Genomic DNA, 26936 nt, shown 5'->3' with positions numbered 1-26936 from the left:
ATATTAGACGTTTGTAGCGTTGTCAAGCTATTCGCAAGCAACATATTCAATTAGGCTACTTAAAATATTAGCCTTTTGTATCCATTTCATAGACTTTGCAGTATGCAAATATTGATAACAAAACTGAAGCTTGATCTGTGTAGGCCTATGCTGTAAAAATTGTAGCCGAGCAGCAGATCAACCAGTCGACCACTGAAAATGATGAGCCCGAAATTAGTGAAGAGGAGGCCATGAGGGACAAGTAGCCTAGAGAGGATAAATTAAAGTTATTTATTGTAAGAAAGAGCTATTATTCTACATGATGAACCTTGTTTGTTCAGAAGAGGGTGTAATAAAGGAGTTGGCTAAATCACCAAACAACAATATAGCCTATCCATGCAAAAAACATGTAGGCCTAGCCTAAACATTAGTTCAATATGCCTCTTTGTGGAAGCGATAGACTACATTTCAAAGGCTTTCTTTCTTTCTTTCTTAACTTGTGGTAGGCCTATAGTGGAATAGTTTTTGTTAACTCTCAATTGAAGTGAATTATTATATAACCTTTACACATTGTTGAACCATGGTACTAATAAAAACTACAGGATAGTACGAGCTGAAATGTTGTTTAATTTATCCAATTTCCGCCACTATGGAAAACGTGGGCCGGTCTTGGGCCTGAAACTCCCGGGCTGAAAAGTGGCCCCACTAGTGGCCTGCAGTAGTAGTGAGCTCTGACACTAAGTTACCTCTCCAAGCAATCTGTGAGAACTCCAGTGAGTATACCTTAGTGAAAAGAGTTATGGTTGGTGGTGATTAAGATTAGGCCTATGTGGAAGTGATAGGCCTGGGCTATAATAAAACTAAACAACCTTTATCAGGCTTGTGTTTTGTACTCGCGTTATTTTCAGAGCCGGACAGTAACTGAGTACATTTACTTGAGTACAGTACTTGAGTACAGTTTTGAGGGATCTGTACTTTACTCGAGTATCATTTTTGGGGAGTACTTATGACTTTACTCAAGTACATTTGAGAGGCAAATATTATACTCTTTACTCCACTACATTTCTATCCATAACCGTGAGTACCCGTTACTTCTTCTAAATAAAAAAGGAAAAAAGAAAAATCTCGGAAACCCTCAATTTGTTGTTTCCCTCTCAAACGTGATTGGATTGTGCAGGCGCCACTGATTGGGACAGCCTATCAGCAATCACCTTCAGCTTTCCGCCAAAGTCAACTCCATGGTTAGATTTAGATAAGAGATGAAACCATGGACAAAACAATGGATGAAGACGCAGCAGGTCCATCCCGGGAATGTGCCAACATGTGGCCCCACCTCACCAGACTATTTCAATTTTCTGAACAAGTTAATGATAGTCTTCGCTTCAAGTGTTTCCATTACAAAATAGTATTTTGTATTTGAAATACGTATTTTAAATACATGTGTTAGAAATACTGCCCATTCCTGGCAACATGGTAAAAAGATGAAAATGACTTGATTTTACTTTCAATTAGGGCTGTCAAAATAACTGATTAATTTCGATTAATTAATTTGAGAAAAAATAACTGATTAAAAAAAATAACGCAGATTAATCAATTCTGTATGACCTTTGACCCCGAGCCGTTGTAGTCAGTAACCGTTAGACTGTAAAATAAAGGAGAGAGAAGAAAATGTGCTGCCTAGATCATTGATTGGAACATTTACTTTTCAAAAACGGCTTGATGGTATTGGTAAAAATAAAGTGTTGCTTAAAATAAAGTCCTCTGCAATGTATGTGATAAAAAAAAACTTCTTCTCGAAGCACTTTTGAATTTATTTCCTCAGCATATTAGGTCATATCATAGATTATTATGGCCATTATTCAAATTATAATAAAAGAGTTTTTGAACTTTAATGTCACTAATGCTGATTATTCAATGATTGATTTGAATTTAAATATTTAAAATACTTTCACAGCAAAAATCATATATGCGATTAATTTAGATTAATTAATCACAGAGTATGTAATTAATTAGATGAATTTTTTTAATCGATTGACAGCCCTACTTTCAATTCCTTTTACATTCTCCAAGGTATTAACATTAAATTGTTTTTATAACTCCATGTAGGATGTTTCTGTACTGCGCACTGTGGCAGTAGTAATGCAATATATAGAAAATGTACTTTTGATACTCAAGTACTTTTAAAAACAAGTACTTCAGTACTTTTACTTAAGTAGACATCTGACTGTTGTACTTTTACTTATACTTGAGTAAAATTTAGCAAAGTATAAGTATAAGTATATATACTCTTTTGATCCTGTGAGGGAAATTTGGTCTCTGCATTTATCCCAATCCGTGAATTAGTGAAACACACTCAGCACACAGTGAGGTGAAGCACACACAAATCCCAGTGCAGTGAGCTGCCTGCAACAACAGCGGCGCTCGGGGAGCAGTGAGGGGTTAGGTGCCTTGCTCAAGGGCACTTCAGCCGTGCCTACTGGTCGGGGTTCGAACCGGCAACCCTCCGGTTACAGGTCCGAAGCGCTAACCAGTAGGCCATGGCTGCTCCACAAAGGGTATCTGTACTTTTACTCAAGTACTGAAGTTGTGTACTCTGTCCGCCTCTGGTTATTTTAGATGGAGGGAGAGAAGTACACACAACTGGGTTGGAAGCAGCCAACTGCTGATGAGCTCCAGATAATTGGCAAACATGACCTCAAGGACCACATGGACATGTAGGATAGGTAGGTTCTGGATGAAGAGGAAGACAAGACAGGATGTGCTAGAGGAGGAGACTGTGCGCATGTAGGCTACATTTGTGGTTGTGACGACAGTGTTGCTTATAACATTAATGACGGGGATTATATTATAGTTTATTTACATTTGTAATTAAATTTCTACTTTTCTCATCACTCAATTTCTTTATTTTCGAGTTTGGTTTACCATTTCTTATCAGGTTCCATGTCAGGTAGAGCATCAACGCGTCTCACTTTGCTTATTCTTACACAGACATAGACAGAGACACCAACTCCAATAGCATTTACATGTACACCCCATTGTCTGCTAGGCGTAGATGGACACGCACACACACACACACACACACACACAACCATGCCACAGCTGTGATGGAACGTACACACTATGGATCTGGTGTGAATGTGGCATTAATCCAAATGATTATTTATTGAAATAAAATTCTCTATTTTTGATAAACTCTGATTTCCGTCTCCATTTTATGTTGCGGCCTCTGAGCCGGCCGTAACAATAGTCAACATAATTAGGAGACATTATTGTCCTGTAATGACATAGAACACACACACACAAACACACAAATCTAAAAGGTTTAATAAGATGTAATGTGTAATGTCGATAACTTGTAGGGATCTAATGAATGGCATATTGTCCTAACAACGGTGTCTGACAATATTTGCCTAATTAAACAAACAAATAAAACAAATATCAGGAAATGAGTGCATGGCCTTATTCCAACCTTAATATCTGCAGTATGCTGTTGGAACTTGACAGTCCTTTAGAGAGAAGCTCCACTCCAGAATCCCCCGGGTCATTGTTACTGAAGTTCAGCTGTAGCAGGGAGTTTGGTGACTGTAGAACTGATGCCACAATCTCACCCAATTTATCTGTGAGCTTACAGTCAGCAAGCCTCCATAAGAGCAACAAAAGATAACATGAATAAATGGAAGATATAGTGTTTACACAGTCACAATCAAGAGACATTTCACCAACAGTGCAGAAATCATTCATGTGTACACTGGTCAAACACCACAAACACACACACATGCATGCAGGCAGGCACGTACGCACACAAGCACACATGCACACACACCTGATAGATTTTACTATGATGTAGTGCTAGGTATGATGTAGCTAAATTGTAGGGGTGCATTGAACAATATATATTGGCCTAACTTCACCACCAGCCAATATTGCCCTTGTTGACTGGTACCGGCTTATCTGTAAATGATGGCTGAGGTTTATCTGTAATGTCATATAAATTCTTCAGCTGAACAACTTGCATATTGTTTCACTGTCACCATAGCATATTACTAACAATAACAATTAAGGAAACAAACAAATACAAAATATCAGGAAATGCATGGCCTTACACCAACCTTAATGTCTGCAGTTTGCAGTGGGAACTAGACAGTCCCTTAGAGAGAAGATAAACTCCAGAATCTCTCAGGACATTGTGACTTAGGTCCAGCTCTATCATGGAGTTTGGTGACTGTAGAACAGAAGCCACAATCTCACCCAATTTATCTGTGAGCTTACAGTCAGCAAGCCTCCATAAGAGCAACAAAAGATAACATGAATAAATGGAAGATATAGTGTTTACACAGTCACAATCAAGAGACATTTCACCAACAGTGCAGAAATCATTCATGTGTACACTGGTCAAACACCACAAACACACACACATGCATGCAGGCAGGCACGTACGCACACAAGCACACATGCACACACACCTGATAGATTTTACTATGATGTAGTGCTAGGTATGATGTAGCTAAATTGTAGGGGTGCATTGAACAATATATATTGGCCTAACTTCACCACCAGCCAATATTGCCCTTGTTGACTGGTACCGGCTTATCTGTAAATGATGGCTGAGGTTTATCTGTAATGTCATATAAATTCTTCAGCTGAACAACTTGCATATTGTTTCACTGTCACCATAGCATATTACTAACAATAACAATTAAGGAAACAAACAAATACAAAATATCAGGAAATGCATGGCCTTACACCAACCTTAATGTCTGCAGTTTGCAGTGGGAACTAGACAGTCCCTTAGAGAGAAGATAAACTCCAGAATCTCTCAGGACATTGTGACTTAGGTCCAGCTCTATCATGGAGTTTGGTGACTGTAGAACAGAAGCCACAATTCTACAGGATCTCTCTGAGAGTTTGCAGTCAGTAAGTCTGCATAAAAACATGAGAAAAGATCAAATATTATGATTATCCCTTTTGTTTAATGTTCGTCTGCATGGCCCTGCTTCCGAGTGACATTACTGCAAAAATATGAAAAAGACGCAAATGATTATTTCTTGATAAAAAGCGTGACCTAAGACATATGCAAATCACATAGCCTTTCCCAGATATGGGTGGCCCTGATAGTCTAGTAATATAGTATGTGGTCGTTATATTACAGTTAGATCAACTAGCTGCAGGTGACCGCTTCTGCATAATTTCATGGACTGCTGAAATATAACCTAAACTATTTTTTACTATTTCTTAACTGGTCCAGGGTCAGGAAAAGGGCAGCAAAAATCTCTGCAGACCCCTCACATCCTGTTCAACCTCCTGGTAGGTGATACAGGGCACTGCTCGCCAAAACCAGCCGACACAAAGACAGCTTCCATTACACTGAACAAAGTCAATCAACACTGTTCTGCTCATCTACCTCATGTATAATTCAATCTTACAATTACAAAATACACAATATCATTGCACTGAACGCCTTGTACTATATTTATATTTACATCTTAAATGTCTATACTGATATTGCACTATTCCCACCCACTCTTCAATGGTATATTGTATCTTGCCTTGCCTTGAGGTGTCCACACCATGGCAACCCTGACAGGGACAACAAGGAGGTGGACACAGAAATATTTCCATCTACCTCTGAATTTAAGTGCACCAGATTGATGCATTTAAATGTTAAAATATTCTAAATTTGCAGTTTGCAAACGGAGTGCGTTACCACCACCATCTGCTGGACTGAGGTGTAATGTCAAGTGTACCATGTAGCCTCGTTCTGGCCTCCGGGTGAATAAGGCAAATGGAACCTCGCGTTTTTAAGCACCAGAATTGCTCATCATGTCTTGACAAGGTTTACACCAATCATCAATAATGTATCTTTATGCTGAGAAGTCCGCTCTTTTAGCCCCAAACATAGGCTATTGTTTATGCGCGAAGCATGTTTCAATCAACACATTACACAGATGTTTTTATTGTTGTAGGCCTAATAGTGAATGAATGAAGGATAATGCGATGAAAAAAATGTACGCACAGTGAGTAGGCCTACAGGATTACAGCTGGCGGTGCCAATGGTCAACGACAAAACAGTTATAGACACAGTTAATTACTTTCACGATTGACTGACAAAGGGTTACCATCGAAAACATAGCCTGAAAAAAGCAACATTTCCTCCAATAATGTTCGGATAACTGAATAAAAAAACCTAAGTACATTATCATTATTCCGAAAATCTGTATCAAAATAGATTCAGAAGAGTGAACTTAGCCTAAGGCTATGTCTACACATGTCTTGCCGCTTTCACACCTTTATCGACACTGGTAAAAAAAAGTCTTGCGTCTGCACGAAGAGGTGAAAACGAGCGAAAACACTGTAGTGCATATGCCAGGCCTATGCCAGGCCTGTAGCCTATGTGGTACCTGGCGGTGCAGAGCTTCACACAAAAACATTCTCCCTATTTTATACAGCTTATGCGTTCTCCGCAGCAGTTCCGTGAGAAATTCAACCTGAGTTTTCAATTTAACTGTTCAACTAAGTTCATTTACCACATTATAATACATTTCTATGATGCCATTTACCTTTGCTAACAGTCAATAGTTTTTGCCATGTATCAAATCGTGCATCCACATTGAGTGTACATCTAATGTAGGCTAACATGGTTTCTAAGAGACGTAGACAGGTTAATTTCTGACTTCACTAGACTATGAATGCATTTATTTACAGTATGTTGTGAGACATGTGAAAGAAATGAAAGACACCAGCACTACGCACAAATTAATTTAAACTAAAATGGCACTGCCCTAATAACCTTTGACTAGTTCTCTCACATCAGTCACTGACAGTAGAATGTATCGGGAAAACACATAGCCTAGGGAAAACACTGTTCACCAAGTCATGATAAGATATTGGCACAGCACAGCAGTCGATTGTGGTGTTTACTGAGTGTAATCCTAGGTAGGCTAATGTCATGTATGAAAACTAGTATTACCAGGCAATACTGTAATGAGTGCCAGGTCGAGTGCAGCTGGGTTTAAGGGTCAGAGGTAATGGGGCTATGTCTTCATCGCCAATGTTGATTGCTGTCCACACAGCAAGTGCAAACCGGAATTTAAAAAAAAACTGGAACTCTTTTCAAAAAGTATAATTTTTGGTCACCTAAAATTCCCGTGGTCGTGTGGAAACAAGGCTAAAACGATAAAAAACTTTACAGTTTTAACAAAAACTGTCTTTGTGTGGACATGACCTAAGACTACAAAGAAATGTCTGCACCCACCTTAATGTGTGTATTTTGCAGTTGGAACTGGACAGTCCCTTAGAGAGGAGCTGAACTCCAGAATCCCCCAGGTAATTGTCACTCAAGTCCAGCTGCTGTAGGGAGTTTGGTGACTGTAGAACTGAAGCCACCATCTCATAAGATTTCTCTGTGAGTTTACAGTCAGCAAGCCTGCATAAGAACACAACAAAAGATAACAAATGGAAGATATACTGTCTACACCAGTGGTCCCCAAACTTTTTCTTCAGAGGGCCAGCTCACTATGCCTGGCTATAAGAGAGGGCCAGAGAATTGGAGAATGTCAGCAACTGTAATAGCCTTGAATATTAATCCATTACATTTAGTCATAGGCTATTGCAATCTTACACCATTGTAAGCAGTGTTTATTTTATATTGCCATCATGACATATCGATAAAATGTATTTCAACATGGAAATAGCTTAAATTAAATAATACTAACAAAAAGTCTTTAAAGCAACACCAAAGAGTTTTTTGTACCTTAAGATAATGTTTCCAAAATCATTTCAGTGGTACATCAACTCGTAACAGGGTGAACGCCACTTCTGCATTGGCTTCGCAACGCTCTATCGGCTATAACCGCACTATGCAAGATCGGGTAGCGGATCTGTAGTTCGATGGAATGAGACATAAGAAACTACAAATTTGACTTTCATCAGATTCTGATGTCGCAATACATCATACTTTCATAAAATCATGCAACTCTACCTTGTCTGTGGACATGGTTATTTGCAAACACGGTGCTGGTAAACAAATAGCGTGCGTGCAACAGAGAAAAGTGCTTTGGTGTTGCTTTAAAGCATTCCCAAAAATATGTTTTATTCAAAATTTTGAACTGTCTTTGCATACACAGCTAACAAGTTGTGAACAAGCAATATCCTACAAATAATTGAAAGTTCTCAAACTATGAGAGTTTTATGAAGTGCTGGAAAAACTGGAGAACTGTGTGGGGCAATTCCACGGAAAATTGACTTTTTGTCACATCCATAACGCCAGTGAAATGCCTTGGAATTTGTATGATGTGAATGATAACATTCATTTGTTGTGCATTTTTTCTCATGTACATTCTTCAGCCAAAAATAGCAAATTCTCAAATTTCATGTAATCATTCACATCATACCATACCATCACATTTTATTGGCGTTATGGATGTCACATAAAACATAGTTTTCCATAGAATTTCCCTGTGAGTTCTGCTGTCTTTGTATTAATTTGAATGAGTGAAAGAAAATAGTCCCAGAAATATGACTTCAATATAGTTAGGACTATTAAAACAAATTTTAGAATACTTTGAGTACTGATGCAGTCAGCATAGGCCTATTATCTTACTAATCTATATCTTACATTGTTTGCAGGTAGGACTACATTCCATTCAACTCAAAAAAGCACCAAAACAACCACCAGTGGACAAAAAGGTATTACAAGTGTACTGTTAAGCCTCTTTATAGAGGATGAATGGGGGAAATTACAAAGGTTATAGTTTGACGGTGTCATAGTATTTCCATGTGCCGTGATAAATAGCAAAAAAAAAATCAAGAGACCCTTAACCAACAGTGCAGAGATCATTCACATGCACACCATGACACACACATTTGCCTTGTTGTCTCTGGTACTGGCTTATCTGTACAAGCTATGATAATAAGATGGCAGCAGAGTTTAGCCAGTTACAGCCGGAAATTGGTCAGATTGACATGTAGTTGTTTGGCAGAAAAAAAATATAATATCCAGTGAAAGATGTGATACATTAATTAATTAATTAATTAAATAACATTAAATATGCTTGTATTGCACAACATTTACAATATGTTATCATGACAATTCAAATAAACATAGCCTATGAAACATTTTTTATTTCAAGTTTGCTCTAGCAGTGTAGGCTTTTATTCTATGAAGTCGGGCCACAAGTACGCAGGAATTCTTGGAGTGGCAGCTGTGTTCCAGCGACTCTGATTGATTAAGGATGGCTTCAAGGTATTTATTGGGACTATTCCTATTAGGAGGGTAGTCCAGGGCAACTAAATGGATGTCGCCACCATCCATCTAAAACTTTCAGTAAGGCTCTGTAGGCCACTCTCAGGTGAACCTTCATGACCGTTCATCACAGCTGTTGCTTCGTTAGAAGGCTACCAGGTCTGTGGGGAGGGGCCGCTGGGAGTGAGAGTGTGGGGCTGAGATCACACAGAACTGAACTGATAGCCTATAAACAACAATATCATGCCTGTTTCTAAGCTCACTGGGAATTCTCCCAACTCAGGCGATTGGAAGAGCCGGAGGAACATGGCACATGGAAGAGCACAGAGGAACGTGGATGTTTGTAGAGGAAGACCGATATTGTCTTGGCAAACTGAAATTTCTGTGTTTTGGGGGGGTTGACTTTTGAAGAGATTACATATATTAGTATATGGTATGTGTCATTTCAAAGGGCTATGTCTCTGATTACAATGGTGGGTATACTGTATCTCTGTCCTGTAGCATAACCACGCCTTTTTGTGTCACAAGGGTATCAAGTCTGAAAAAAAGGAATGTTCTGTGCAGTCAGTGTTATTTCACAACTACGTGCAGTGAGTGACTCACACAACAGGCACGGTAACTAGATATTACATCATCACCATACCCTCTAATACAATCCCAATATTAAGTAGCCTACAGTTAGCTGTTTTGTTGACCTCATCATATTGTAACCACATCACTAACCTCAGTGTTTCCAGCCTGCAGTTAGTATGCTTCAGCCCAACAGACAGCAACCTCACTCCAGAATCCATCAGAGAATTAGAACTCATATCCAGCTCTTTCAACAGGGAGTGTTCTGACTGAAGAGCAGATGTTAGGACCTCACAGGATTCCTCTGTGAGACCACAACCAACCAATCTACAGTAAGATAACACATGTAGGAGATTGGTTATTGCTAATGATCTAAATTTAATGAGATATTACATCACCAAACAACACCAGTATTAAGTAGCTTGCAGTTACTATGTGGTATAATGGTGTGATATAGTAAACAAATTTATATAGGTTTCTCATTTACTGAAATATTTAGTTTAACCATGCACATGTGCTATGAGGAAATGGTTCCCTTCATCCGTCTTCCTCTGTGGCAATTTCCAGAGAGTGAGAAGACTGTTTTAGGGTGTCTGATTCTCTTCACCCCAAGGACACAAACATACCTAGGCCATTAGAAGGCTAAAGGATCTTGTAACATCCTTAGTTCTGTTAATACTAACTGGATGGATGGATCATTGTGTGTGGGGGGGGGGGGGGGTCTCTTGTGATTTTCTATGTGTGTGTGTTAAGTTGAGATATCACATTTGCAAATATTGGACCTACGGGTATACTGGTGTATGTCACCCAATGATGTCATTTTGAGCTACCTTAAAGAATATATTGCACTTAGGACATTAAATCTAGCTTGGATTTGATAAGTAGACATGATTGATGATAATATATCTCCATTTGTCCACCATAAATGACCTAAACATTATGTTTCAACCAATCATTGAAATAGATATGTATTTGAAATCACTGGCTGGATCACATTATTTAGGCAGTTACAGCTACAAAAATAATAAAAAGGCCGAGCACTTTTGATTTATGAAGTCCACAGATGGCCCTTCCATGTGCAGAAAGAATTTTGAAAAAAGGAGGTTGCTCATCGGAGATATTCAGGTCTGAATATTGCTATTTTTTGGGTATTCGCCAAAAGGCATGTGACATAGTGGATATGTGCAGTCCTGGACTGACACCAGTCACACCTTACGCCTTGTAACTCCAGTTTTAAACTAACCTTGGATGGACCTTTGATGGCATGGATTGTTACTTTGCTGTGTTTAAATCTGACAGCAGGAGGGATGTCAACATTTTATGCAATTTTGGGCCTTTTTTTGAGTTTTTTGGCCTAAAACAAGGACGGGGGCCTAACTCCCCCTGGGTTGTTTCAAATTTTGTACTATTTTGGCTTTTTGAGTTTTTAGGTGGACCCTTCAAACTGTCCAAGTTTCATCCAAATCGGTGACGTAGCATGTGTCACCCCCGCCTGGTCCTCTCATGGACACACTCTTAAGTAGCTTGCAGTTACTATGTGGTATAATGGTGTGATATAGTAAACAAATTTATATAGGTTTCTCATTTACTGAAATATTTAGTTTAACCATGCATATGTGCTATGAGGAAATGGTTCCCTTCATCCGTCTCCCTCTGTGGCAATTTCCAGAGAGTGAGAAGACTCTTTGCGGTAGGGTGTCTGATTGTCTTCACCCCAAGGACACAAACATACCTAGGCCATTAGAAGGCTAAAGGATCTTGTAACATCCTTATGTCTGTTAATATTAACTGGATGGATGGATGGATCATTGTGGGGGGGGGTCTCTTGTGATTTTCCATGTGTGTGTGTTAAGGGTATAAGAACTGGCTTCACCCACAGATGTGTGGGATTGTTACTTGACATTTGCTGTGGGTAACATGCTCCCGGTATCGAGAATAAAGCTGCAGTCTCACACCAGTTGTCTTGGAGTAATTTTGACCACAACTATTTTATTGACCTCATCATACTGTATTGTAACCACCATACGCGTAGATTACGGTGGGGACGGGGGGGATATGTCCACTATTTATAATTTGAAATGTGTCCCCACCACTTCTAAAAAAGTGCAAACCAATTGCGACCGAAAAAATCCCCACATACTGAAATCATCGAGTCTAAACCATGCGATAGGCGTGCACAATTACATCCTCACAGCATGCACACCTGCCTGGATATGTGTGGATGGAGTGTTGCGTGGTTAAGGTTTTTTTACCTCCGCACCCACCCGACCCTCCAGTCATGTAATGCCTGTTAGAGTTGACTGTAGCTCGGAATGCAATCGGTTGCCATAATAGGCTATCCTAAAATCCAGCGATAAAACAAAGCATGAACTCGAGCGTCGGTCTGGCCTATAGCCTATGTATATTGTAATGTTTACAGATAGGCTATCTAGGCGATATATTTGTAACATTTATTTTGTATTTGACCTGTTATAAAATATTGTAGGCCTATTGAACAATTTAAACACATTGTGAACCCCAAAGTTGGAGACATGCATATAGACATTGCTGCAAATTTAAAACCGGATTACTCTAGAATTAACTGAACAGGGGAGTGCTTTAAACTTTAATTAAAACTTTACACCTTTGTGTTCGGTAAGGTCTGCTGTTTATTCTGATATATGGTTTGTCATGTGTTGAGGGAAAGTTTGCGAAGCCAAGATGAATGGGTAGGGAGACGGGCGCAGAAAATATGATTAAATTAAAGTTATGGCTACTTTTCTCACGAACCGTTTACCACAACAACTAACCACCAACATCGTTTAAAAGCTGAGAAAAAGCTCTTTCGTGTGATACATGTGATGTCTGTGATGAATAGGCTACTTCGCAAGTAGTTCAGCAAATTTGGGTGGGACAGAAATACCTTTACAGAGCAGCAGATCAGGGCTGGCCATATCGGCTCTGATGTACATTGATTTAAATGCATTATCGCTTCATACCCAACACGCGAACAAGAAAGAAAAGAAAAAAGAAACCAACGAGCTTATGTCACGATTTCCGATATGCCTAGGCCTAGAGAAAAGACAGCTATTGGTAACCTAACAAGTAGGATTTGCTTTGCCTACTCTGCTGTTTGGTTGTCCCAAACTTTGAGACGACCCATACTCGCATTAACTGAATCTTATCAACCCGAACTGCGATGTTCCAAACAGAGTGACAGGATGCAATGCCTAATAATCTCACTGCCTACGGCATAACTGATACAGTGCGCCTAGGCCTACTGTTAAACACCTGAAAAATATTAAGCTGCTGTTTTCTTTTCATGACGAGCACTAGGCCTACGTTTGAATGATTTATGACTGAATGGAACGTTGCGTTTTTAAGCGCCCGAACTGCTTATCACGTCGTGTGACAAAGTTTACACCAATCATCATCTTCTAATGCAGTGTTTCTCAAACTTTTTCAGACCAAGGACAACTTAACCAGTAAAAAAAACCTCACACAATAAGCCTACTGCACTGAACCACCTTGCTTATTGTCTTTGCACCATGCTTATTGTGTCAGAGGATTCATATGATTTAAATTGGCATAGCTTACATAGGCAGTGTTGCAGAACTGTTTAGATTTACATACAAGTTGGTTCAATATTGCAAACAACTCATCTATATTATTTTTTACCACGTCTGCTCGCGGACCACTTGGGATATCTTGCGGACCACCAGTGGTCCCCGGACCACACTTTGAGAAACACTGTTCTAATGTATCCTTATGTTGAGATGTCCATTCTCTTTGCCCTAGGTTATCATTTGTGCGTGAAGCATGCTTCAATTAAGACAGTACACAAGCTATTTTTATTGTTGTATTAAATGATTTCATGAATGAATTGTACGCACATAGGCTACAGGATTACGGCTGGCGGCGCCACTGACCAAGGCCACAGTAGCCTGTGAACCTCTGATTTTCAAAGGGGAATCACGGCCAACGCTGGGGGCAACTCTTCTCTTCAATTTCCCTTCCAAATTACTTTTTATTGTCTGAAGACATCTATCGCAAGAATCTAACATTCTAAGCAACAGCAAAGCAAATGCAAACTAACCAAAGTGCAGTCGGTTTCACCTCGTTTTCACACGTTGCGGCAAAAAGTATGTCTCATTGTTTTTTGTTTTTTTTGTCGGGTCGGGTCAGGTTCGGGTAGTTAATCAGTACATATTGAGGGTCGAGTGGGTGAAGATTGACTCTCCTGACGGGTCGGGTGGGTGCGGATGTTAAAAAACCTTAACCGGTGCAACACTACTGTTGAGCATATTGTAATGCAGCATTGAATGGATGAATAGCTTACATAAGGGTACCCCGAATTTTTCAAACCACACTCAGCTTATGGTTATTGTCCCCACCACTATTAAAAACAAACTGATGCCCTTGGTAACCACATCACTAACCTCAGTGTTTCCAGCCTGCAGTTAGCATGCTTCAGCCCAACAGACAGCAACATCTCCACTCCAGAATCCTCCAGAAGATTAAAGCTCAGGTCCAGTTCTTTCAACAGGAAGTTTTCGGACTGAAGAGCAGATGTTAGGACCTCACAGGATTCCTCTTTAAGCTCACAACCAACCAATCTGCAGTAACATAACACATGTAGCAGATTGGTTATTGCTAATGATCTAAATTTAACGAGATATTGCATCACCACTAGTCTCGCAATCACCAGACCAAAAATTGCCTGCAGATCAGGCTGGGTTCACCCAGTCTACATCACCACTATACCACAATACAACACCAGTATTAAGTAGCTATTTTCTTGCTCTGTAGTATATTATAATTTAGATTCAAATGCATGACAGAGCTGCTATTCTTACTCACCGTGCTTTCCTACAAGCCTTCACCACTATAAGCAGTCTCCTACGACCCTCATTTGATGACTTGTACTTAGCCAGGTCAAGCTCATCCAGTGTTTCCTCTGACACCAGAAGCATGTAGGCCAGACTTGAACATTGGGCAGGTGAGAGCTCTTTTCCAGAGTCTATGTACTGCTGAATCTCCTGATGAAGGGAATTGTCCTTCATCTCCAATAAACAGAGCAACAGATTCATGCATCTTTCAGGGACTTCTGTGTCCTCACTCAAAATTATTTTGATATTCTCGGCTGTTTCCTTGAGACTGTCTGAACTGCTCTCCGTGCGTGTCAGAAGACCTTGTAGGAGTTTCTGGTTGGACTCAAGTGAGATGCCCAAGAGGAAGCGAAGGAAAAGGTCCAGATGTCCATCTTCCTTCTGCATGGATTTATCTATTGCAGTTCTTAAAAACTTAGTCATGGAAAGGTTGGAAGGGGATTCTTGTGAGATAAATTGTCTCAGGGCTTCTATGTTCTTAGTCACAAAGGAGTGAAACACAAACAACGCAGCCAGAAACTCCTGAATGCTCAGATGCACAAAGCAATAAACTTTATGTTGGTCAACAGCACACTCACTCGTGAAGAACTCAGAGCACATACCAGAGTACAATGTAATGTCTTCTTCATTGATGCCACACTCTTTCAAACTGTCTTCATAAAACAAGATATTACCCTTCAGCAGTTCTTTATATGCTAGTTCAGATAATTTCAAAATAGCGTCTTTGTTGAACTCCAGACGTTTTTTAGCATCTCGTTCAAAACCTTTGCCATATTTCTGGCCCTTCCTATTTGTCTCCGTGAGCAAGAAATAGATATAGACCTCAGTCAGTGTTTGAGGCAAGTCACTTGTACTGGTAAGACTGATCATTTTCAGAAGCACAGACGCTAAGATCCAGCAGAAGACAGGGATGTGGCACATGATGTAGATACTCTTTGACCTTTTAATGTGAGCGATGGCTGTGTCCGCTTTTGCTGGATTCTCAATCTTCTTCTTGAAGTATTCATCCTTCTGTTGGTCATTGAATCCTTGTACTTCTGTCCACCTGTCTATGTATTTAGGAGGGATCATTTTGACAGCAGCTGGTCGGGAGGTTATCCAAATAAGCGCATTAGGCAGTAGATTGCCTTTGATGAGATTGGATATCAAAACATCCACTGATGCAGTCTTCAAGGGATCATGTATGTATTTGCTCTGTTCTACATTCAGGGAGAGTTTGCTCTCATCCAGACCATCAAAGATCAATATGATCTTCGACTTTCTGAACATTTGTGGATTCATGACCTTTTCATCCAGTTCCAGATGAAAGTCAAGGAGGAGTTGGTGGAGAGTGTATGAATCATTCATCAAGTTTAACTGGCGGAATGGAAGTGCAAATATGAAATCAACATCCTGATGTGTCCCTCCTTCTGCCCAGTCCAGAATGAACTTCTGCACACATACAGATTTTCCTATACCAGCAATGCCTGTGGTCATTACAGTTCGGATTTTCTTATCTTCCAGTAAACACTTAAAGATGTCATTACAGTTGATTTTGTCTTCATTTGCCCTTTGGGATTTTGATTGTGTCCTGCAAACCTCATGTTCCTTATTCACCCCTTCACTTTCTCCCTTTGTGATGTAGAGCTCTGTGTAGATCTTACTCAGGAGTGTTTTGTTCTTCCCATCCTCAAGACACTCATGAATCTCACCAAACTTCTCTATCATCCACTTTTTGTGTTTTGCTTTGACTTCCTGCAGAATTGCATATACTGGAAAAAAAGAAGCATAACAAGAAATCAATCCACTGTACTCAGCTTATTCATACATACATTTTTGCATGACATATACATTTACTGTATGCACTTACCTTCAAACTGTGTATATTTTAATTTATGATGAGTGATGTTTCATGAAAAAATTTAATCTATGTCCATAATGGTCATAATTATGATTAATTATTATATTTTAGTTATACATAACTAGTGCATCATAATTATGCTGTACATATTTTATAAGTGTGTCATTATAAAAGTTTAACCATCTTTCTTATTTGAGTCTTGAACAATTGCTCCCTCTCAAACAAAAAGTAAAAAGAAAAAGTTTCATAATCAGACATGAGGTACAGGTAGGTGTAGAATGTGTTAGAGTATTCAGACGTGAGGGACAGGTAGGTGTAGAATGAGTTAAAGTATTCAGACGTGAGGTACAGGTAGGTGTAGAATGTGTTAAAGTACTCAGACATGAGGTACAGGTAGGTGTAGAATGTGTTAAAGTATTCAGACGTGAGGTACAGGTAGGTGTAGAATGTGTTAAAGTACTCAGACATGAGGTACAGGTAGGTGTAGAATGTGTTAAAGTATTCAGACATGAGGTACAGGTAGGTGTAGAATGTGTTATAGTATTCAGACATGAGGTACAGGTAGGTGTAGAATGTCTCACCATCTCTCTCTCCTGACTCTGCAACATCCCTGGAGAAACATGACATGAAGACAATGCAAGTTCATTATAAATGCCTTTCAATTATTCACAGCAGAATATTCATAAGAGGACTGGAAAAATACTGATGTGTGTGTGTTTGTGTGTGTGTCCGCGTGCGTGCATGCATGCATGAGTGTGCAGGCCCAGAGTGGCTAATCGGGAGCTTCGGGAGGATTCCTGGTGGGCCATTATCGTTTTGGGCCGGTCTGAATATCGTGAACTTTAATGCTTTAATGTAGCCTATTGTTTCTGAAGTCATAGCCCTTCACTCGCAGTTTCCCAAATATTAGCAAAGTAGCACCAGCTATATTTGCAACCAAGTCTATATTTGCAATCATTTAGGGGAGTAAATGAGCAGCCCCTGCACGAGTGGCACAGCCCTGACGAACTCTTATGTGGGCAGGGGAGACGTGTAGTAGTTCTAGGCCAAAGATGAGAATGACTACAGAGATCACATACAGGATTTTATGGACTGGTGCCTGTGGAACCATCTCCAACTCAATGCGGGCAAGACCAAAGAACTGGTGGTGGATTTCCGTAGGAAAGGTCATCCCCCATCAGCACCAGTGAGCATTCAGGGAAATGAGATTGAGAGGGTGACATTTTATAAGTACCTGTGTGTTCACCTGAACAATAAGCCGGACTGGTCTAACAACACGGCTGCACTCTACTAAAAGGGCATGAGCAGGCTGCATCTGCTGAGGCAACTCAGATCTTTTGGGTTTTGAGAACATTTTACCACTCAGTGGTGGCATCAGGGGGAGCGGCATCTCGGCCGCCGACAGGATGAAACTGAACAAACTTATTAAGAGGACTAGTGCTGTTCTGGGATGCAAGCTGGACCCAATAGAGATAGTTGGAGAGAGCAGGATGGTGGCTAAACTGACATCTATGCTGGGTAATGAGCGCCACCCAATGCATGTCACTCTGACAACACTGAGCAGCTGTTTCAGTGACAGGCTGCTACGCCCTGTGTGTATAAAAGAGAGACATCGCCGGCCCTTCCTACCTACTGCTGTTAGACTGTCTAATAAGCACCACCCCAATAGAGCTCAAGGCACTTTAGAGGTATTTTACTGACCACTATTTTTTACAGGGGATCCTACAGTAATAGTTCACTATATATGTATGTCTGTGTGTAAAGCACTTTATATTGTGCTTATAAGCTGGGGCATTTTGTTTTCTTTCATGTCGATTTAAGATTGTTTGTGTGTAGGCTATACGGGTTGAAAATATATAGGCACGCTGTTTAATTTCCCTATTTTTCAATTGTCCTATATTAACAAACGCATTTCATTTGATAAAGCAATCTGGTCAACACACCAAGGCAGTAACTCTGCTGACACTAACAGTGTTCGTGGCTATGTCCTGTCGACCTTAAATGCTCCTGTCTCTAAATAGGCACAGTGCTAGGCCTACTTGCTATGTCACTTGATTTTCTGTTGTAAATGCAGCCTGTAGCCTAGACTACAGTACTTCAGAAAACCCAGACCGGTTGTGGCATCAGTTTAGCTTTTAAAACACAACAGTTTAGCGTGAGATGGAGATTAAAGGACTATCTTATTTTATCTTATCTTATTTTATCTTATCTTATCTTATCTAATAATAATTATTTTTACTGTAAGGTAATAACCCCTCCCCCCCCCCTTCCCCCAAGGGCCACTTGAACTTGTAATTTCCTGGTAAAATGGAAATTTGTGAATGTCCCACTCAGCTCACTGTTGCTTTTGTTATGGGATCGGAAGCCACAAGCTCCAGCAGTGTGTGTGTGTGTGTGTGTGTGTGTGTGTGTGTGTGTGTGTGTGTGTGTGTGTGTGTGTGTGTGTTTACATGTCTGAACTCACTTTAGTCCTGATGGGACTGGTCCACTGCTGAAGGTAAGAGGTTCAGGCATGGACGCATCACTCTTCATGGACACACCGCTGGGCACCGGAGATGGAGGTCTCTGTGTCTGTGGTCTGCAAACACAAAGACACAATGCATCAAATCAACATTAATAGTTGAATGTGTACCCAGTTAATGTTACAAACACCCCCTCTTAAACAAGACAATGCAAATTCATTATAAATGCATTTAAATGATTCACTTAAATACATACAACAGAATATTCATAAGAGTACAGGGGAAATACTGTTGTGTATATAGTGTGTGTGTGTGTGTGTGTATGTGTGTGTGTGTGTGTGTGTGTGTGTTTGTCTGTGTGTGTGTGTGTGTGTGTGTGTGTGTGCGCGCGCCCAGATTGGCTATTCGGGATCTTCGGGAGGATTCCTGGTGGGCCATTATCGTTTTGGGCCGGTCTGAATCTCGTGAACTTTAATGCTTTAATGTAGCCTATTGTGTCTGAAGTCATAGCCCCTCACTCGCAGTTTCCCAAATATTAGCAAAGTAGCACAAGCTGTTCGGAAGTCGCAACCAAGTCTATATTTGCAATCATTTAGGGGAGTAAATGAGCAGCCCCTGCACGAGTGGCACAGCCCTGACGAACTCTTGTGTGGGCAGGGGAGACGTGTAGTAGTTCTAGGACGATGATGAGACTGACTACAGAGATCACATACAGGATTTTACGGACTGGTGCCTGTGGAACCATCTCCAACTCAATGCGGGCAAGACCAAAGAACTGGTGGTGGATTTCCGTAGGAAAGGTCATCCCCCATCAGCACCAGTGAGCATTCAGGGAAATGAGATTGAGAGGGTGACATTTTATAAGTACCTGTGTGTTCACCTGAACAATAAGCCGGACTGGTCTAACAACACGGCTGCACTCTACTAAAAGGGCATGAGCAGGCTGCATCTGCTGAGGCAACTCAGATCTTTTGGGTTTTGAGAACATTTTACCACTCAGTGGTGGCATCAGGGGGAGCGGCATCTCGGCCGCCGACAGGATGAAACTGAACAAACTTATTAAGAGGACTAGTGCTGTTCTGGGATGCAAGCTGGACCCAATAGAGATAGTTGGAGAGAGCAGGATGGTGGCTAAACTGACATCTATGCTGGGTAATGAGCGCCACCCAATGCATGTCACTCTGACAACACTGAGCAGCTGTTTCAGTGACAGGCTGCTACGCCCTGTGTGTATAAAAGAGAGACATCGCCGGCCCTTCCTACCTACTGCTGTTAGACTGTCTAATAAGCACCACCCCAATAGAGCTCAAGGCACTTTAGAGGTATTTTACTGACCACTATTTTTTACAGGGGATCCTACAGTAATAGTTCACTATATATGTATGTCTGTGTGTAAAGCACTTTATATTGTGCTTATAAGCTGGGGCATTTTGTTTTCTTTCATGTCGATTTAAGATTGTTTGTGTGTAGGCTATACGGGTTGAAAATATATAGGCACGCTGTTTAATTTCCCTATTTTTCAATTGTCCTATATTAACAAACGCATTTCATTTGATAAAGCAATCTGGTCAACACACCAAGGCAGTAACTCTGCTGACACTAACAGTGTTCGTGGCTATGTCCTGTCGACCTTAAATGCTCCTGTCTCTAAATAGGCACAGTGCTAGGCCTACTTGCTATGTCACTTGATTTTCTGTTGTAAATGCAGCCTGTAGCCTAGACTACAGTACTTCAGAAAACCCAGACCGGTTGTGGCATCAGTTTAGCTTTTAAAACACAACAGTTTAGCGTGAGATGGAGATTAAAGGACTATCTTATTTTATCTTATCTTATTTTATCTTATCTTATCTTATCTTATCTAATAATAATTATTGTTACTGTAAGGTAATAACCCCTCCCCCCCCCCTTCCCCCAAGGGCCACTTGAACTTGTAATTTCCTGGTAAAATGGAAATTTGTGAATGTCCCACTCAGCTCACTGTTGCTTTTGTTATGGGATCGGAAGCCACAAGCTCCAGCAGTGTGTGTGTGTGTGTGTGTGTGTGTGTGTGTGTGTGTGTGTGTGTGTGTGTGTGTGTGTGTGTGTGTGTTTACATGTCTGAACTCACTTTAGTCCTGATGGGACTGGTCCACTGCTGAAGGTAAGAGGTTCAGGCATGGACGCATCACTCTTCATGGACACACCGCTGGGCACCGGAGATGGAGGTCTCTGTGTCTGTGGTCTGCAAACACAAAGACACAATGCATCAAATCAACATTAATAGTTGAATGTGTACCCAGTTAATGTTACAAACACCCCCTCTTAAACAAGACAATGCAAATTCATTATAAATGCATTTAAATGATTCACTTAAATACATACAACAGAATATTCATAAGAGTACAGGGGAAATACTGTTGTGTATATAGTGTGTGTGTGTGTGTGTGTATGTGTGTGTGTGTGTGTGTGTGTGTGTTTGTCTGTGTGTGTGTGTGTGTGTGTGTGTGTGTGTGTGTGCGCGCGCCCAGATTGGCTATTCGGGATCTTCGGGAGGATTCCTGGTGGGCCATTATCGTTTTGGGCCGGTCTGAATCTCGTGAACTTTAATGCTTTAATGTAGCCTATTGTTTCTGAAGTCATAGCCCCTCACTCGCAGTTTCCCAAATATTAGCAAAGTAGCACAAGCTGTTCGGAAGTCGCAACCAAGTCTATATTTGCAATCATTTAGGGGAGTAAATGAGCAGCCCCTGCACGAGTGGCACAGCCCTGACGAACTCTTGTGTGGGCAGGGGAGACGTGTAGTAGTTCTAGGACGATGATGAGACTGACTACAGAGATCACATACAGGATTTTACGGACTGGTGCCTGTGGAACCATCTCCAACTCAATGCGGGCAAGACCAAAGAACTGGTGGTGGATTTCCGTAGGAAAGGTCATCCCCCATCAGCACCAGTGAGCATTCAGGGAAATGAGATTGAGAGGGTGACATTTTATAAATACCTGTGTGTTCACCTGAACAATAAGCCGGACTGGTCTAACAACACGGCTGCACTCTACTAAAAGGGCATGAGCAGGCTGCATCTGCTGAGGCAACTCAGATCTTTTGGGTTTTGAGAACATTTTACCACTCAGTGGTGGCATCAGGGGGAGCGGCATCTCGGCCGCCGACAGGATGAAACTGAACAAACTTATTAAGAGGACTAGTGCTGTTCTGGGATGCAAGCTGGACCCAATAGAGATAGTTGGAGAGAGCAGGATGGTGGCTAAACTGACATCTATGCTGGGTAATGAGCGCCACCCAATGCATGTCACTCTGACAACACTGAGCAGCTGTTTCAGTGACAGGCTGCTACGCCCTGTGTGTATAAAAGAGAGACATCGCCGGCCCTTCCTACCTACTGCTGTTAGACTGTCTAATAAGCACCACCCCAATAGAGCTCAAGGCACTTTAGAGGTATTTTACTGACCACTATTTTTTACAGGGGATCCTACAGTAATAGTTCACTATATATGTATGTCTGTGTGTAAAGCACTTTATATTGTGCTTATAAGCTGGGGCATTTTGTTTTCTTTCATGTCGATTTAAGATTGTTTGTGTGTAGGCTATACGGGTTGAAAATATATAGGCACGCTGTTTAATTTCCCTATTTTTCAATTGTCCTATATTAACAAACGCATTTCATTTGATAAAGCAATCTGGTCAACACACCAAGGCAGTAACTCTGCTGACACTAACAGTGTTCGTGGCTATGTCCTGTCGACCTTAAATGCTCCTGTCTCTAAATAGGCACAGTGCTAGGCCTACTTGCTATGTCACTTGATTTTCTGTTGTAAATGCAGCCTGTAGCCTAGACTACAGTACTTCAGAAAACCCAGACCGGTTGTGGCATCAGTTTAGCTTTTAAAACACAACAGTTTAGCGTGAGATGGAGATTAAAGGACTATCTTATTTTATCTTATCTTATTTTATCTTATCTTATCTTATCTTATCTAATAATAATTATTTTTACTGTAAGGTAATAACCCCTCCCCCCCCCCTTCCCCCAAGGGCCACTTGAACTTGTAATTTCCTGGTAAAATGGAAATTTGTGAATGTCCCACTCAGCTCACTGTTGCTTTTGTTATGGGATCGGAAGCCACAAGCTCCAGCAGTGTGTGTGTGTGTGTGTGTGTGTGTGTGTGTGTGTGTGTGTGTGTGTGTGTGTGTGTGTGTGTGTGTGTGTGTGTTTACATGTCTGAACTCACTTTAGTCCTGATGGGACTGGTCCACTGCTGAAGGTAAGAGGTTCAGGCATGGACGCATCACTCTTCATGGACACACCGCTGGGCACCGGAGATGGAGGTCTCTGTGTCTGTGGTCTGCAAACACAAAGACACAATGCATCAAATCAACATTAATAGTTGAATGTGTACCCAGTTAATGTTACAAACACCCCCTCTTAAACAAGACAATGCAAATTCATTATAAATGCATTTAAATGATTCACTTAAATACATACAACAGAATATTCATAAGAGTACAGGGGAAATACTGTTGTGTATATAGTGTGTGTGTGTGTGTGTGTATGTGTGTGTGTGTGTGTGTGTGTGTGTTTGTCTGTGTGTGTGTGTGTGTGTGTGTGTGTGTGTGTGTGCGCGCGCCCAGATTGGCTATTCGGGATCTTCGGGAGGATTCCTGGTGGGCCATTATCGTTTTGGGCCGGTCTGAATCTCGTGAACTTTAATGCTTTAATGTAGCCTATTGTTTCTGAAGTCATAGCCCCTCACTCGCAGTTTCCCAAATATTAGCAAAGTAGCACAAGCTGTTCGGAAGTCGCAACCAAGTCTATATTTGCAATCATTTAGGGGAGTAAATGAGCAGCCCCTGCACGAGTGGCACAGCCCTGACGAACTCTTGTGTGGGCAGGGGAGACGTGTAGTAGTTCTAGGACGATGATGAGACTGACTACAGAGATCACATACAGGATTTTACGGACTGGTGCCTGTGGAACCATCTCCAACTCAATGCGGGCAAGACCAAAGAACTGGTGGTGGATTTCCGTAGGAAAGGTCATCCCCCATCAGCACCAGTGAGCATTCAGGGAAATGAGATTGAGAGGGTGACATTTTATAAGTACCTGTGTGTTCACCTGAACAATAAGCCGGACTGGTCTAACAACACGGCTGCACTCTACTAAAAGGGCATGAGCAGGCTGCATCTGCTGAGGCAACTCAGATCTTTTGGGTTTTAAAAACATTTTACCACTCAGTGGTGGCATCAGGGGGAGCGGCATCTCGGCCGCCGACAGGATGAAACTGAACAAACTTATTAAGAGGACTAGTGCTGTTCTGGGATGCAAGCTGGACCCAATAGAGATCGTGGGAGAGAGCAGGATGGTGGCTAAACTGACATCTATGCTGGGTAATGAGCGCCACCCAATGCATGTCACTCTGACAACACTGAGCAGCTGTTTCAGTGACAGGCTGCTACGCCCTGTGTGTATAAAAGAGAGACATCGCCGGCCCTTCCTACCTACTGCTGTTAGACTGTCCAATAAGCACCACCCCAATAGAGCTCAAGGCACTTTAGAGGTATTTTACTGACCACTATTTTTTACAGGGGATCCTACAGTAATAGTTCACTATATATGTATGTCTGTGTGTAAAGCACTTTATATTGTGCTTATAAGCTGGGGCATTTTGTTTTCTTTCATGTCGATTTAAGATTGTTTGTGTGTAGGCTATACGGGTTGAAAATATATAGGCACGCTGTTTAATTTCCCTATTTTTCAATTGTCCTATATTAACAAACGCATTTCATTTGATAAAGCAATCTGGTCAACACACCAAGGCAGTAACTCTGCTGACACTAACAGTGTTCGTGGCTATGTCCTGTCGACCTTAAATGCTCCTGTCTCTAAATAGGCACAGTGCTAGGCCTACTTGCTATGTCACTTGATTTTCTGTTGTAAATGCAGCCTGTAGCCTAGACTACAGTACTTCAGAAAACCCAGACCGGTTGTGGCATCAGTTTAGCTTTTAAAACACAACAGTTTAGCGTGAGATGGAGATTAAAGGACTATCTTATTTTATCTTATCTTATTTTATCTTATCTTATCTTATCTTATCTAATAATAATTATTTTTACTGTAAGGTAATAACCCCCCCCCCCCCCCCCCTTCCCCCAAGGGCCACTTGAACTTGTAATTTCCTGGTAAAATGGAAATTTGTGAATGTCCCACTCAGCTCACTGTTGCTTTTGTTATGGGATCGGAAGCCACAAGCTCCAGCAGTGTGTGTGTGTGTGTGTGTGTGTGTGTGTGTGTGTGTGTGTGTGTGTGTGTGTGTGTGTGTGTGTGTGTGTGTTTACATGTCTGAACTCACTTTAGTCCTGATGGGACTGGTCCACTGCTGAAGGTAAGAGGTTCAGGCATGGACGCATCACTCTTCATGGACACACCACTGGGCACCGGAGATGGAGGTCTCTGTGTCTGTGGTCTGCAAACACAAAGACACAATGCATCAAATCAACATTAATAGTTGAATGTGTACCCAGTTAATGTTACAAACACCCCCTCTTAAACAAGACAATGCAAATTCATTATAAATGCATTTAAATGATTCACTTAAATACATACAACAGAATATTCATAAGAGTACAGGGGAAATACTGTTGTGTATATAGTGTGTGTGTGTGTGTGTGTATGTGTGTGTGTGTGTGTGTGTGTGTGTTTGTCTGTGTGTGTGTGTGTGTGTGTGTGTGTGTGTGCGCGCGCCCAGATTGGCTATTCGGGATCTTCGGGAGGATTCCTGGTGGGCCATTATCGTTTTGGGCCGGTCTGAATCTCGTGAACTTTAATGCTTTAATGTAGCCTATTGTTTCTGAAGTCATAGCCCCTCACTCGCAGTTTCCCAAATATTAGCAAAGTAGCACAAGCTGTTCGGAAGTCGCAACCAAGTCTATATTTGCAATCATTTAGGGGAGTAAATGAGCAGCCCCTGCACGAGTGGCACAGCCCTGACGAACTCTTGTGTGGGCAGGGGAGACGTGTAGTAGTTCTAGGACGATGATGAGACTGACTACAGAGATCACATACAGGATTTTACGGACTGGTGCCTGTGGAACCATCTCCAACTCAATGCGGGCAAGACCAAAGAACTGGTGGTGGATTTCCGTAGGAAAGGTCATCCCCCATCAGCACCAGTGAGCATTCAGGGAAATGAGATTGAGAGGGTGACATTTTATAAGTACCTGTGTGTTCACCTGAACAATAAGCCGGACTGGTCTAACAACACGGCTGCACTCTACTAAAAGGGCATGAGCAGGCTGCATCTGCTGAGGCAACTCAGATCTTTTGGGTTTTGAGAACATTTTACCACTCAGTGGTGGCATCAGGGGGAGCGGCATCTCGGCCGCCGACAGGATGAAACTGAACAAACTTATTAAGAGGACTAGTGCTGTTCTGGGATGCAAGCTGGACCCAATAGAGATAGTTGGAGAGAGCAGGATGGTGGCTAAACTGACATCTATGCTGGGTAATGAGCGCCACCCAATGCATGTCACTCTGACAACACTGAGCAGCTGTTTCAGTGACAGGCTGCTACGCCCTGTGTGTATAAAAGAGAGACATCGCCGGCCCTTCCTACCTACTGCTGTTAGACTGTCCAATAAGCACCACCCCAATAGAGCTCAAGGCACTTTAGAGGTATTTTACTGACCACTATTTTTTACAGGGGATCCTACAGTAATAGTTCACTATATATGTATGTGTGTGTGTAAAGCACTTCATATTGTGCTTATAAGCTGGGGCATTTTGTTTTCTTTCATGTCGATTTAAGATTGTTTGTGTGTAGGCTATACGGGTTGAAAATATATAGGCACGCTGTTTAATTTCCCTATTTTTCAATTGTCCTATATTAACAAACGCATTTCATTTGATAAAGCAATCTGGTCAACACACCAAGGCAGTAACTCTGCTGACACTAACAGTGTTCGTGGCTATGTCCTGTCGACCTTA

At 41.3% G+C, this 26936-nt stretch overlaps 1 protein-coding gene across 1 annotated transcript in view; it reads right to left on the bottom strand.

Annotated features, from left to right (window-relative positions):
• LOC143122392 (NACHT, LRR and PYD domains-containing protein 12-like) overlaps positions 1-26936 on the bottom strand; it is a 76644-nt gene that overhangs the window by 8553 nt on the left and 41155 nt on the right. Inside the window, exons 4-14 of the mRNA XM_076283202.1 lie at positions 25303-25416; positions 23185-23298; positions 21068-21181; positions 18963-19076; positions 17080-17108; positions 14630-16409; positions 14209-14385; positions 7232-7402; positions 4729-4899; positions 4089-4259; positions 3449-3619 (exon numbers count right to left, since the gene is read on the bottom strand). Of these exons, the coding sequence (XP_076139317.1) occupies positions 3449-3619; positions 4089-4259; positions 4729-4899; positions 7232-7402; positions 14209-14385; positions 14630-16409; positions 17080-17108; positions 18963-19076; positions 21068-21181; positions 23185-23298; positions 25303-25416 (3126 nt within the window). The remainder of the gene's footprint in view (positions 1-3448; positions 3620-4088; positions 4260-4728; positions 4900-7231; positions 7403-14208; positions 14386-14629; positions 16410-17079; positions 17109-18962; positions 19077-21067; positions 21182-23184; positions 23299-25302; positions 25417-26936) is intronic.

This window comes from Alosa pseudoharengus, unplaced genomic scaffold (assembly GCF_046254945.1).
Source record: "Alosa pseudoharengus isolate Yale_2024_CS ecotype anadromous, Long Island Sound unplaced genomic scaffold, YU_APseudo_1.1 YU_APseudo_1.1_scf_1, whole genome shotgun sequence".
NCBI lineage: Eukaryota > Metazoa > Chordata > Actinopteri > Clupeiformes > Clupeidae > Alosa > Alosa pseudoharengus.
Note: the sequence above shows the minus strand (reverse complement) of the source record. Positions and strands in the feature narration are given on the sequence as shown.